General features: G+C 36.5%; 1 protein-coding gene across 2 annotated transcripts in view; it reads left to right on the top strand.

The window, feature by feature from the left end:
* The window catches only part of ASZ1 (ankyrin repeat, SAM and basic leucine zipper domain containing 1), a 38,394-nt gene extending 25,046 nt beyond the window's left edge, over nt 1-13,348 (top strand). Inside the window, exons 10-13 of one of the 2 annotated variants that reach the window (XM_039381007.1) lie at nt 4,985-5,097; nt 9,463-9,568; nt 9,990-10,103; nt 13,153-13,348. In XM_039381007.1, the coding sequence (XP_039236941.1) occupies nt 4,985-5,097; nt 9,463-9,568; nt 9,990-10,103; nt 13,153-13,215 (396 nt within the window). In that variant the 3' untranslated portion in view covers nt 13,216-13,348. Of the gene's footprint in view, nt 1-4,984; nt 5,098-9,462; nt 9,569-9,989; nt 10,104-11,905; nt 12,146-13,152 lie in introns of those variants that run through there. The other variant, XM_027731090.2, reaches the window with a different exon arrangement.
* Nucleotides 13,349-13,763: the final 415 nt, after the last annotated feature.

Below are 13,763 nucleotides of genomic sequence, written 5' to 3'. Positions count from 1 at the left end.
AATCCTGAACTACTACTTTAAATGTGGTCCTCCTTTGTGAGGTGGTAATTTTTGTTGGAGAATATGTAGAATCTCATATCCCAATCAGGTTTGTAAAACCTTACCAAAAAAAAGAGATTTTGTTTCTTTCAGTTTACTGCAGCTGGGAAGGTCTTTTACTGTTATCCAGAACTAAGTGATGTATATTACAAAACTTCAGTTTTCAGTGGAGATAGGGTGGTTGCTTTTCCTTAGTCTTTACTGGATTTTTTCATGTGGGAAATGAAAGACTTCCTGTGCTTACTGGAGGATGCTATAATAAAATCCGATTATAGGAGTATCCTTGGAACACTGTAAGTACTTCAGGCTTCAGAATTCTTCTGAGCACTCTGTGCCTGGTCTGGGATACCAGAGATGCCTCATTAAAACAGCTGCTTCAACACTGCTCCCTGCTGCTGATGTACTGCCATGTCCTTAGTGTCAGCTTTTTTTCTCCCTATCCTGGTACCATAGGAGGCACATGTTCTAGCAGGTGGAACCAGAGTTTTATTCCTTCAGAGTGGATAACAACAAGGATGTTTTGTTTGAAGTTTTGTCTTGTAACTGAGTACAGTTTAGTTGTTCTGACAGAACTCACAAGTAACTCTGTATTCTCAGAGGGTGCATGTATAGGGAACTTTGTCAATTAAGAGATTTTTAAGAGTTCATTGTGCTGGTTTAAAGGTATACTGGCAGGGGAAATGAACTCAACTCAAAAGAGAGATTATAAATCAGAATAACAATTTAATAAAATAATACAATAAATACGATTATACAGACAAACAGTTGGTTTTAACCCACAAAACCCAAATGTATAACCCAGCACCCTGGGGCATGAACAGAGTGGTGTTCATTGGGCCCCGAGTCCAAAGTAAAAGGAGAGGGAAAAACCTGTTGGTGAGAGTGGTGAGTGCAGTCCAGTCAAGAGTGGTGGTCTGCAGTCTTCCTCTGGATCCCACGAGTGGATTCACCGTCCCTGGAGGTTAAGATGAAACTGGATGTGGCACTTAGTGCCATGGTCTAGTAACCACGGCAGTGTTGGATCAAGGGTTGGATTGGATGATCTCAGAGGTCTTTTCCAACCGGGTTGATTCTATGATTCTAAATATTATAAGGCAAGTAACATGTGTTCTGATGTTACTGCTTTTCTGAAGCCTCAGGATCAGTGGACAGCATCCTGGTCTGGGATTTATATGAATCCTAAAACCCCTATTGACAGGAATTTTGTTCTTAAAGGAGATACTTGTGGCTGCTTCTCATCCCTGTGTGAGCTGCTGTGTTGGTCATGATTGCATTAAACTGCAAATCTGACTGAGCATATGTTCATATTCATCATCTCCTTTGGTGTTGTAGTCATTGCTTTTTTTTTGTCCAGGGGCCACTGGGGGAAGGGGATAGAATTGTGGAGTTTAGTGAATGACTAAGTCTTACAGTTCCTTCTCCAAAGATGTGTAATTTCACTCAAAATGATAGCTTCTCTTTCAGTGTTTTAACATGTTCGAGGCTCCCTATTTTAAAGACAAGCTGAAGGTTTTGAACAAACTGAAATAGCCACCTGGATCAGCTGCTTCTGCACAGGAAGATAAAACAATTCCTGTAGATATTGCCTCTTAACTCTGCAACAGCAGAAAACAGTTCCTGGAAAATAAGTCATGCTTTGTGCATGGACATAAATTAATTAGTGAGTCTTCAATTGAGAAGTTAAAAAATTATGTAATGCTCCTGGCTTAGTAGCACTTCATAACTTATCCTAAATTCTTGATGCAGTCTAGTTTTAGAGCTCTGCTAACAGTTCTCCCCACGCTGCTGATAGAACGAATCTAATCTTTTCCCTCGTAACTCCGGAGTTGAAAGTCTTTACTGTGATGGCAGACCTTCACCTAACAGCCAGCTATTTTAAATAGCCTGGATCTTATTACTACAAAGATTAATGATGACCTCTGATGGATGCCTCTGAACCAAGCTGCTTTGTATCCAGAGAACTGGGGAGAAATCCTGTCACTATCATGATACACTTTCTTCCATCAAACAATATCAGAAAGATGTTTTCTCTGTAAATATCTTTATCTGTATTCTACAACAGAGCCTAAACAATGAGTCTTTCAAGCTGGAATCCTTGCATTCCTTAAGCTTATAAACTGTTCCATATTGAGACAAATCTGTTCAATATATTGGGACGTGTCTCTTCAACATTTGATGGGTTTTGTCTGATTCTGCACTACTCCTGACACTCAAATTTATTTATTTTTTTAAGCATCTCTTGTAAGATAGCAACAGAAGTGATTTTATGCCTAGATGCATTTAGGACTGAAAAAAGGTTTCTTTCTCACATTTTATTTAATTTAGAATAAGAGAAGTCAGCACCCTGTTCTGGATTTGAGAATAAATGAAATGTATAATGAAAAGTTGACACATCAAAATTCAAAATATAATCCAGAAATTTAACTATATGTATTAGATAATTACCTGGTCTATGTGCTTCCATATCACAGTTCCAGGACTCTAACTCCTCTGCTCCCTATCCCTGCAATAAAGCATTTAATATTTGACAGAAATGCATCAGGTTATTAAAATTAGTGGCCACTTGGGCAAGGTGGCAAGGATGTGAGAGTTTGTGCATAGCTTCACTGGTTTTATCTGAGTGGTATATCATCTTTCAGGTGTTGAGGCAATCTGTTATTCACCTCTTGTGTTGTTCATGCTGGAATGTGAGTTTGGGGCTTGGATTTTCAGTGGTTGCTTTTTATCTATTTAAATAAAGAATAAAATAGATGTTCTTTGAGTTGATGTAGCTAAAATTAAAATCAAGAGTCCACATAGTCTGTTTTACAGATATAAGCAAGTTCTTGTACAACGCTTGTACATTCTTAAATATATGGCCACTTCACAATAATATTCTTTTAATTTGGACTGCAGAGCATCATTGAACCAACACCGACTTAAAAACTTGCTTGTCCCTAAAGAAGGGCTTGTCATACTGTGATTGTCCCGTGCATTCATCATTGCATGAACAGTCAGGTTCTGTGTCACCCTCACGTTCTGCAGAGATGGTCTAGAAAGGTAAAATATGTCTGCTTTCTGAAATAGTCTGGACTGGTCTATCAAATTCCTGTCTCTTAAGTTCCATACCTTTTATCTTGATATGCAGAACTGCTGTGGTGGTGGAAGGCTTTATCTGTGGTGACATTTATCACATTCTTTACTTCCTGAACTGTATTTTCAAGATATGATGGCCCTCAGTCAGTGATCCATTTGCAGAAGAACATCATCTTCCTGATACGCTGATCAGAAAGCTGCATCCTGATTTGCTGGTTTCAGGAATGAGAAGGTGGAGTCAAAAGCACACCCAATCTTCATAAGAGTTCCTGCTTTAAGTTTACTATTCAAGAGTAACTACCATTTTATAAATCAGCTTACGTATACATGATAAGATAACTCCTGTAATGCTTTGTAAGCATTAAGAAAATACTGGTTCCATATCGGCTAGGGTTCCACAAGGCAAATGTGAGAGCTAATGAATTGAGCAAACTTACAGCTTGACATAAGTAAAGCAAATAATTTCTAGGAAACCCAGACCTTTCTCTCTTAAGGCTGCTAATGATATTTGCTAAAAAGACTTCAGTGCATTTTGTTCAGGTACCCATGATAACCTACTGGAAACTCAAAAGTTCTTGACACCTGTACTTAAATTCCCAATAAATCTTGTTGGGATTTTACCTTACCGAAGAGCTTACCTGTCTGTACACTTACGGTTTTAAAATGTTTAAAGACACACTTGTGAGCCCATAGTTATTTGTTACCTGTGATTGGTGGAGAACTCGGAGGACAGTTTTATGCAGTCATGATGAACACTGGGTGTCACAAACGATAGTCTCAGAATAAAGCAAGCATTTCTCCAGGCACTGTCTTTTTCTTAGAGTTTTGATCTGATATATGTTGTCAGCTGTTCATTCAAAATTCTTTCTGCAGTAATTGCAGAAATCTGTAGTACTCTGAATACTAACATCTTATAGATTTCTGAGGCTGCAGAAGGGAGCTTCAGGACCTCAGACCATCAGTGAGAGTCCTGTATGTCTTAGCATTGGAGACTCTGGGATCCTTGCATTCTCACGTTCCTGAGTGGTCTACTCCCGCTGAATCCAGGTACTCAGCTGGAAAGTTAGGAACAAAGTCATACTTGGAGCTGGCATTAGGAGGTTTTTCACTTTTCTGGAGGAGAATCTTAGGGCTACTAGCACCAAAAGTCCTGTCAGATGAGCAAGGAAAAGTATTGAATGTGCCACAGAAGCATTTCCCTTTAAACAAAAGGACTATTTTTTTTATTTACTTAAGTGTTCTGCAAGAAAACTCTCAACCTAGGATTTAAATATGACTTAAAATTTAATCTGAGATACTTGATGATTAGCACAACTGACAGTGTTTTCTATATCAGGCATTACTTGGAGAATTTTAGTTACTAGTGTATTTTTTTTTTCTAGGAAAATTGTGATTTTCTTCAGTTAAAAAAAGACCACTTTCTGTAAAATTCTCTAACTGATGCTGATTTGATAGTTTCTTCTCTTTCTGAGTTAATGCTGTATCACCATTATGATGATTCGTTATTTTGCTGTCCCAGATGACGCTGATGATTCTGAAATAGATACGCCTAGCATCCTAACAACACAGGGGTACTTATACAAGCTGCTATTAATTTTTCTTAATAAACCCTAATCAGATTTTCTGAGTGTCCTGTGCAATTTCAATTTGGCAGTTTCTCAGCTCTTGTAATTCTGTTCTGCATCAGGTATTTTTTGTGGTTTTATTTTTTTTCTTTGGCACTTACATACGTTGTAATTGGTTGTAATAACTTAAAAACAACTTCTTTTGGCTCTTAATAATTAGAAGCTCATGTAATAAATGATACTGTACTGTTATGTCTAATAAATATTAAAAGTAAATTGTATTTGGAACTACTCTTTAAATTTAGATTGGCATTACAAATCCCGGAGATCAAGAGAAACTCCTGGGTGCTATTAACGAACTGCAAGTGGATGAAAAAAGAATTGAAGACTTCTCTGAAATTCTGAAGCTGGAATTGAGGTATTAACTGTATATCTGAGGAAATGGAAGTGAAATATTAACTATTTAAGATGACTGCATTATTTTCTGCTGCTCAAAGGTAAAATTCTCTCACACCTTATCCCATGCATAGCATTCATAAGAATATGCTAGTTAGTGGATTATGAGAGCTGGTGGTAGGTGTGTTTTTTATAAAGAACATTGGAAGCATAGACAAGGCAGGCTCTGTTAGTCTTGCAATCAAATTTTTCTGATTGTAAGGTACAATAAAAAGATGTGTGGGAAGGAAAGATGCATATAATTTCTGCATAGGACTTTAATTTTGAACTGATAAATTAAATGTTGTACATGTGTATCTTAAATCATACGTGTTATTTCCATATAGATTCAGGACTTTCTTGTTGTTTTTCTCTTCCACTGGAAGCAGTTTTAACTGGATTCTAAAATACCTCATTTTTTTATTTTACAAATTAAGCACTTCAGAAGTTGTTGGGTTTTTTTCCTTATCATAGATTATATGTATCAGTAGATTTATAAGGAAACTTTTTTTAGGGAAGTGTTACTCCTTTAAATTTCCATTTCAACTTGATATTTTTTACCATTATAGTCTTTAAGCATCACCTCTGCAATACCCGTCATACTTTTAGCATAGTCTTGTGCAGTACCATGGAAGCCAGGCCTGAGCTGAGAGGTACATTGCTCAGCAACATTATTAAACTTAATCAGTTCTCTAAGCACTGACTGCTCTCTAGAGCACTCCACATCCAGCACAAAAAGAAAAATGATGGATATAGTAAGTACAAAAGGAGTACTAGGATTTCTTAAACCTCTTACCCTTTATGTGTAAATATATTTTTTTCCAGAAGACACACCTCAACTTTAGTTTAGATTCTGTGCTCGTATCTTTCCTCTTCTTACTTTGCCAAACTATGGAACAATAGCTACTGAAAATAGGATTAGACAGTAAGGGTTGAGTTCCTCTTTAAGGTGTGTTTATCTCCCTCTTGACTAGTGACCTGTCAGTTGTGCTGCTACTCTCTTAGATATTCTTTCCTCTCCAAAACACTGGGGAGCACTGTTGTATTATTTAGGTGCTATGAGGCTAGACTCAGTTATGTTGTTCATTGAACCAAAGAATGTGCTTGGGTTCAAATTCAGTCTGTACATGTCACCATGTTTTGGAGGCAGCTGAATCACACTGCAACTGTGCATTAGGTGAGAGAGTTGGGATTGTTCAGCCTGGAGAAGACAAGGGTCCGGAGAGACCTTAGAGAGGTCTACAAAGGGGGCCTTCAAAACCGGTGGAGAAGGACTTTTTACAAGGGCATGTAGTGATAGGACAAGGGGGAATGGCTTCAAACTGATGGAGGGCAGGTTTAGATTAGATATAAGGCTGGTGAGACACTGGAACAAGTTGTCCAGAGAAGCTGTGGATGCCTCATTCCTGGTAGTGTGTTGCAGGGACACATTAGATGGGGCTTCAAGCAAGGTGTCCCTGCCCATGGCAGAGGGATTGGAACGAGATGATCTCCAAGATGCCTTCCAACCCAAACCATTCTATGATTCTGTGATTCTCCATCAAAACAAGTGGGTATTTTCAAAAGAGGATCCAGGTGCAAGCTTGTGCTGTAAGACTGAGGAACTGAAGTTTCAGCATGCAAGAACTAACTAACTAACTAACTAACTAACTAAACCAATATGATATCGATACACCATAAATAACTTTAACAGCATCTGAGTCATTCCTATTAAAATAGAGACTTTTAAGGGGACTTTGCTCAGTTTAAGCTTTATCCATTTTTAAGTTAAAATGTGTGGGTTTTTTAGATTGTTCCGTAATAGTGTTCAGTATACACATTCAAACAGAGCAGCTTAAAAATTTGAACAGAGGGAGCAAGTAGAGAAATACAAAAAATTATCCATTCACTGCATGTGTGGCCAAATACAATAAAATACCCAAATGGTATCTGGTGCAGTCTCACATGCCAGTGACGTATGTAATTCCTAGTACAGTGTGGGTTAAGATCATAGGAAGTTCTCTAAAGCAGAAAATAATTGATTGATTGAAGATGGAAGTACACAAAATATGACAGCATTTCAATTATGGCAAGGACTGCATAGTTTTTTAGAAAATAGCTTGACATGTATTCTAGGAATCTGACCTTGAGACTAAAATCATAGGCTACGTTTACATGCTATTATATAAAGATTTTACTTCCCACTTGTTCAAAGTCATTCTGTGAGAAGGAAAATCAGTCATTAGGTCATAGAAAAACTAACATAGTAGAAAATGTTGAACTGATTGATTATAAACTCAGAGAGTGTCTAGTACTGTTTAGCCACTGATGTTTTGACAGCCATTAATTCTTTTTTAAAGTGATAATTTTTTGAAAACATTTCTAAATATAAGAACAAATCACTGCAATGGGTATAAAATTATATGCAAATGGGCCAGAGGGGGGGTTAAACTGTTAAGAAGTGAAGTGGTATGAAAAGAATAAATGTATTTCTTTCTTTCTTTCCCCCTCCCAAATTGAAGCCCATGACACTCTTTATATTTGCTGAGAATCCTTCCAGAATTCCAAAAAATAATTTCCTTTATGATGAAACACAGAAGGTGCCATAGCTGATCCTAGACAGCTAAAAAGTTATCTTTCTGAGTAGAAGGAAATGTTTGCGATTATGGCTTGACTGTAGTAATGTGAGAGAAACTTTGAGACTATCTCCAGATGTTTAGCGTTTGAGTTTTTACTCAAAATACTCAGTTCAGTTACATTGTTCTGAAACAAATAATAGTTTATTTTGTAAAGATGTACTAATGGGCATTCTTACTTCCCCATCTTCATGAAAACCATGAGCAGTCTTGGTTTTAAACCTCCAGCATACCTCCTAATGCATCTAGATATTTCTGTTTTAAATGTTAAAGTCTTAACAGTTCAGCACTGTTGCAAATCACAGACGTCCTGAGCAGTGGTTGAAACTTTACTCACTAATGATCCTGTGCCAAAGTTGAAGGAAAGCCTTCTATGACACTCTATGGGCTAAATTCCATCTCTGTTTAGATACTTGCACTGCACTGACACTTAGCTTAGTTTAGTGGTTTGGCAAATTTCGTGGATACGTTTTTGCCCTCAGAAGCAAGTAAGATGGCGTGTAAGCACGTTGCATTTAGGTTTAATAGCAGATTGCCCTAGGGAATAGAGGAGTGTTGGGATCTGAATTAGTTTATTCAGATCCTATGGATCTGCAGAAGAGGAAGTTCTGCAGTAGGAACGTATAAATAATTATCTCTTGTTTTGGCTCTACCTGTTATTCACCCAAATGGCTCAGAGCTAATGGAAACTTTTCTACTGGAGATACAGGCACTTCTCAGGAGTTTCTCAGGGCTTGAGAGGTCAGTCTGTAAAAACGATTGGATGATCTTCCTTGCCCTCTTTACCTCTTCCTGGTCAATAGCAAAAAATTTCTGGCCAGCACCATGACTTACAACTAAAATTCTCTGATGCTTCCAGTAATGTTGAGTCGGTGTCACATGGAATCTCTAGAATCCTAATGTTGAAATTAATCCCTTTTTTCCACTCTTTGAAAATTAGTTTGATCAGAGTTGTCTTCCTGTTTGTATTTGAGCACCAAGTATAAATGTTCTTCCAAATAGGTAACATCAGATATTTTAGGCCTTTGAGGTACAGGTTTCGAGATCCAAGGGCCAAGCCAGTATTATTGAATTCTTATCTTATTACACTCTGCTGGAGACTAAATGACTCTAAACCTATTCATTTCAGTCTTAGCTCTAAAAGTAGAGAGCAGGTTTTTTTTCCTCCCATATCTGCCTCAAAAATGTAAGCTGCAGGTCAGAAATATTGATATGTAGCATAAAATTGAGTACAAGTTCTCTCTTTTTGGTGTTGCAAGACTTGGATTTGTGCACACACACACACGGGAAAATAGAGTGTTGCAGTCATTATGCATAGTGAGTTACAAAATTACGCAGCAGGTAATGAAATATTGCAATTGATAATACAGTCTTGATGAGAGTTAGAAGTGGAGGTTAATAGAATGTTTCTGAAAAGCTTTTGGGTGACACTTTTTCAGCTTTTAATGTGTCTTACTAGCTAAATATTCCAAGTAACTTAGTAATTTCTTGTCCTTCGAAAAAAAAAAAAGGGGGGAAGAGGGGAGAAACAGAACAAACAAGGAAAAAGAAAACTTGCTAAGATATTAAAAGTAGTCTTTAACTACTCTGTTAAAATGACATTGGGGTTTCTTTGTATGTGATGAAACTGCATTTCTGACTCACTAGCCAGTGTTGGAAATGCATATGTAATATTTGACTTGCAAAAGGTGCAGCATTTTGACGAATAACAAAATTTTGCTTTATTTTTGTAGTGAAGATGACTTCTACAAGTTTCTTCAGAAGCTGAATAAAGAGTGTAGTAAGCTGATCGTTCCTGTGCAGACCATGAATAAGCATTTTCTCAAAAATTCACACAAGGTATTAAACGAAAGAAGAGAAGATTGATTTAGAATCTGTTATTCTATCTTTTAAATTGAAACCTATGAACACTTATCAACTGTCTTGGTTATTATATAGCTATATAGAGCTCTCCAGTGCTCTTTCTGCAAAGGACACTTTTAAAAAATAATTTATTTCAAAGAGTTAAGCCACCCGATTAAAGGAGATAAATTTGTTTCATTATGTTTCTGCTGATAGGAGAGTTAATGTGACAAAAGTTTTCAAGAAACGCTGCTAAAGAGTAGTAGATTATGTTGTGCATAAATCGTACAATTAAAACCCAACATAAATGCAGTTATAAACTTTTTCTGACACTATCTTTTATGATACATTAACTGAAGAATATTAAACTATAATCTAAAATTATGTAATTATGGCAAATAACTGTAACTGTTAACAGATGGTACTGCAGTGGGCACCGACTGAAACTTACATTGAACTCTGCAAAGATTTGGTTTGCAGTGTTAAGAATCTGGGAGAAGAAGTTGCCAAACTGAAGGACCTGGTAGTGAAGGTGAGTGTGTGTGAGTAAGGCTGTTAAATACTGTGTACAGGTTTCTAATGCAACCTCAGATGTGACACCATCAGGGAAATGTTTCATACGTTGTTCTGCCACAGGCTCTTTATCCTTAGCTTGGACTGCATCCACCTTTCCCCAGACAGAATGAAAAATAATCTGGAATATTCCACAGCAGTGCGGAGAGCCTCCAAAGGAAGGCACGATCTACCTTTTTCTTTCTCCCTCAGGAAAGAGTAGTGGAATGTGTCCCTGCACTCTTGGGCAACCATTGTGGCATAAACGCTATACTGAATAGTGACACTCTTTTTAATTAAGGAATCTTTTGTTTGGAATTATTGACTCACAAGGAAGATACTAAGGTTTTATAGATTGAATGGGAGGCATCCCAGATAAGTCTGTGGAGTGACAAAAGAAGAGGGTGGGAGAGGTCAAGGCTAGATGTTAGCACCATATCAGTCATTCTCAAACCAACACAGTGACACACTCTTGTCAGATGGGGTCATTTTAAGTAATAGGGTAGTAAAAGGAACGGCCGCTGCGGTAGAGTAAATGGAGCATCAGTGTCAGAAAGGAATCTGTTGCTGAACGAAGCCATGTGGAACTGAGACCTTGAGTATAATGCTACTAATGCAATTTCCTGTAGTTTAAGTAAATTTAATGTAATATAACAGCCTTCTCCCAATAAATCACTTAACACCAAATATATTAAGAGGGAGAGATTGTGGCAAAACACTTATTAGCCATTTGTTTCATTTTTTGCATATGCAATAATCAATTGTGTATATATTTGCCTCCTGTGTATGTGCAGGCTAGTTATAAGGGCTGGGAGAGATCTGAGTTAGGTGCCACTTGACATTGCTTTTATCTGTGCCTAAGGTTTTATAGCTATCAAGATGAAGCATAATGTCTTTGTATCCAGTGAAACAGCCTTCTAATTGCTTAAAAAATACAATTTTTGTTTTTTTAAAATCCTGTTATGTTTTATGAATTTCAGTTATGAAGGCTTTAATACAAAACATTTTTGTGCTACTTAATTTATGATGAGACACTTTGGAATGTAGAGCACCCAAATGTTTATTATGAAAAGTGCAAATTTAAGTGAAACAGTTAAACCACTTATATAAAATGTTTGTATAAACTCCCTTAAAGTCTTCAGTATTGTTTGCTAAGCTTAGTCATTACAAGACTTTGTCAGCAGTACATGTCTGTAGCATATAATTTTTGAAAGTACAGTAAATAAGATGGCCTTCTAAGCATTATGAAGTAAGGTAGGAAATCAGAACCTAACCCTGCTTCCCTTCATGACAAGGCTCTACTCAGCTTCAACATGTATTTGAGCAGGCACTTGTAAGGTACTTTCCATAGTCCCTTTAATTTCAACAAAGGCTAATGTGTTACATATTTAACTTGCTCTTTTAATGAACAGTTGTTTTAGTAATTAAATGGCAAAAGTTCTGGTTAAAACATTTGACTACTGGAGTTCAGTTGTTTTGTTACTAGGTTTTTTAGCATCTATTAGCCGTGTTTTATTCCTGAGTAATTAAGTTTGTAAATGAACAGTTTGTTTTTCTAATATATATTACAGAATGGTTGAGTATTAGATAAGATAAAGGTTTACACACTCATCTATTTCAGTTGAAGTAAGACAGAGACAGAAAGAAATAATATCAAATTCTAGATGCACGTGAATTCTTAGGACTGGGTACTTTATAACCCACTTAATAAAATACTTCATAAACTTTCACACTAACACTTTTTTTGTTGTGCTTTTTATGTGAACTTAACATCTGCCTCAGCATGAACAGAAGAATGAACCCAACCAAGTGAAACTTCCAAAAAAAGCAGCCACCTTGGAAAAAAGATTAGTAAAGATGGGAGGGGTAACATTGCTTGGATTTGGTTTTTTCTTCTTTATAACTAAATTAGTGGTAAAGAAAACCTGAATTTAAGTTTAGTGCTGTTTCTCATCACATCTGTAGTAGTATCAAGTATGTACTTTGATCTAGAAATAAAGTTATTAAAAATTAAAACTGTTACTTAAGAGTATCTTATGCATTTATTTTGAAAATTTTTTGTATACAATGTAGGTCTAAAATCCTGTCGAAGCTGCTTTTGTTTTTTGGCTTAAAGTTGTGATTATTGCTTACTAATTACTAGTTTCATTTTTTTTACTTTTAGCTGTTCGGAGATGAACATAAGCAAATTCTTCTGATTATATCACATGTTTGTATTTAAAATTATAATGCAGATGTGTTTTGGGGGTTGGGAGGGTTTAAAATATTTTAAGTATCATATTCAATGTTATATTGATAAAGATCTTTTCTCTTGCAGAGAGATATGCTTTTTTTTTTTCTTTTCACAATCAAGAGGACTGTGGAGATCTTTTTACACATTACCTAAAAAGTAATTTCCCACTGAACTATGATATTCAAATTATGCCTGAAATCTGTTTCCCTAGGGATACTCACTTCTATTAAGAGTTTCATTACATCTATTAAAAGGATTATAACAGTGCTTTGCTGTAAGAATGCAGGCAACTTAGAAGGCATAGCAGCATGTTTTTTCTTGGTCTGGTCTTTCACTACGAATTTTTTCTTAATATTTTGTCCGCTTAAAAAGGTGTTTGTAATCCCAGAGTAAAGCATTAATAACTGGTTTTGATCTGCTCTACCAAAACAGCTATGTTGGAAAAAGGGGAATTGGTGTAAGTGAATTCAAATCAGTTATGTTTTTGCAGACTTCAACAAACATCTTTAAAAATGCAAAATATTTTGGAAGGGACTTTCTTCTATCAAAATGAAACAAAAGGAGTCTAAAAAAAACATAAACCTGGTGGGTGTGTTACACTTTAGGTCTCTGAGTTTTCAGAAATGTTGTGTGGAATCTTAGTCTTTGGTATTCTCTCCAGAGACCAGTAAGGAGAAGATAAAAACTTGAGTGCTATTCCAATTGCTGTAACTGCAGTTTTCTGCTTTTTATTTTACTGCATTGGTGTTAGTATGTTTCCTTTTTACTGCAGTTGTTTTACCTCCTTTCCTCACAGGTTTCTCTTTCAATGCAAGGAAAATCCTACAGAGTGATGAGGTTAGAGGAAAAAAGAACATAAGTTAGGATTTTTTTTCTGTTCTGCTCCCCGTTTTGGGTTAGAGGGGATAAGCTGTATTCACCACCACCATCTGCCAGCAGAAGTGGAAGTGAACATATTATCAGCCTGTACAAATAAAGTATAAAAAAGGAAATGTTTGAAAAATAGTCCTCTGTTTCTTCATAATACCTTAGAATTAATCCTAAACTAATAAGATACGTATTGCGAAAGGAAGAACGTTTTATATATGCACCACTCTTTCTCTGATTAGCTCAAAATACAGTTCAAATGCAGTTGCCCAGCGATGGGATGGCTCACAGGTGTTACTAGAACTTTGACAGCTAATATCTTTTGGGTGTTTCTGTTGCATGAAGTTGTTGGGGTTTTGAGGGGATGGATAGTGGAGGGGGAGTAGAGAGCCATGTTGTTCAGACTGTTTCCAACATGTACTTTTTTATTAGTTAAGTGGAATTATTTCAACCACCAGTAAGATTTCTGTGATACTGCACTTGAAGAGATTCTGCTACTTAGCCCTTACTTCTCCACTTCAGTGACAATTTGCATTAACA

Source organism: Pipra filicauda, unplaced genomic scaffold (genome assembly GCF_003945595.2).
Source record: "Pipra filicauda isolate LSUMZ 115617 unplaced genomic scaffold, ASM394559v2 scaffold210_size2929891_pilon, whole genome shotgun sequence".
Classification (NCBI taxonomy): Eukaryota; Metazoa; Chordata; class Aves; order Passeriformes; family Pipridae; genus Pipra; species Pipra filicauda.
Note: the sequence above shows the minus strand (reverse complement) of the source record. Positions and strands in the feature narration are given on the sequence as shown.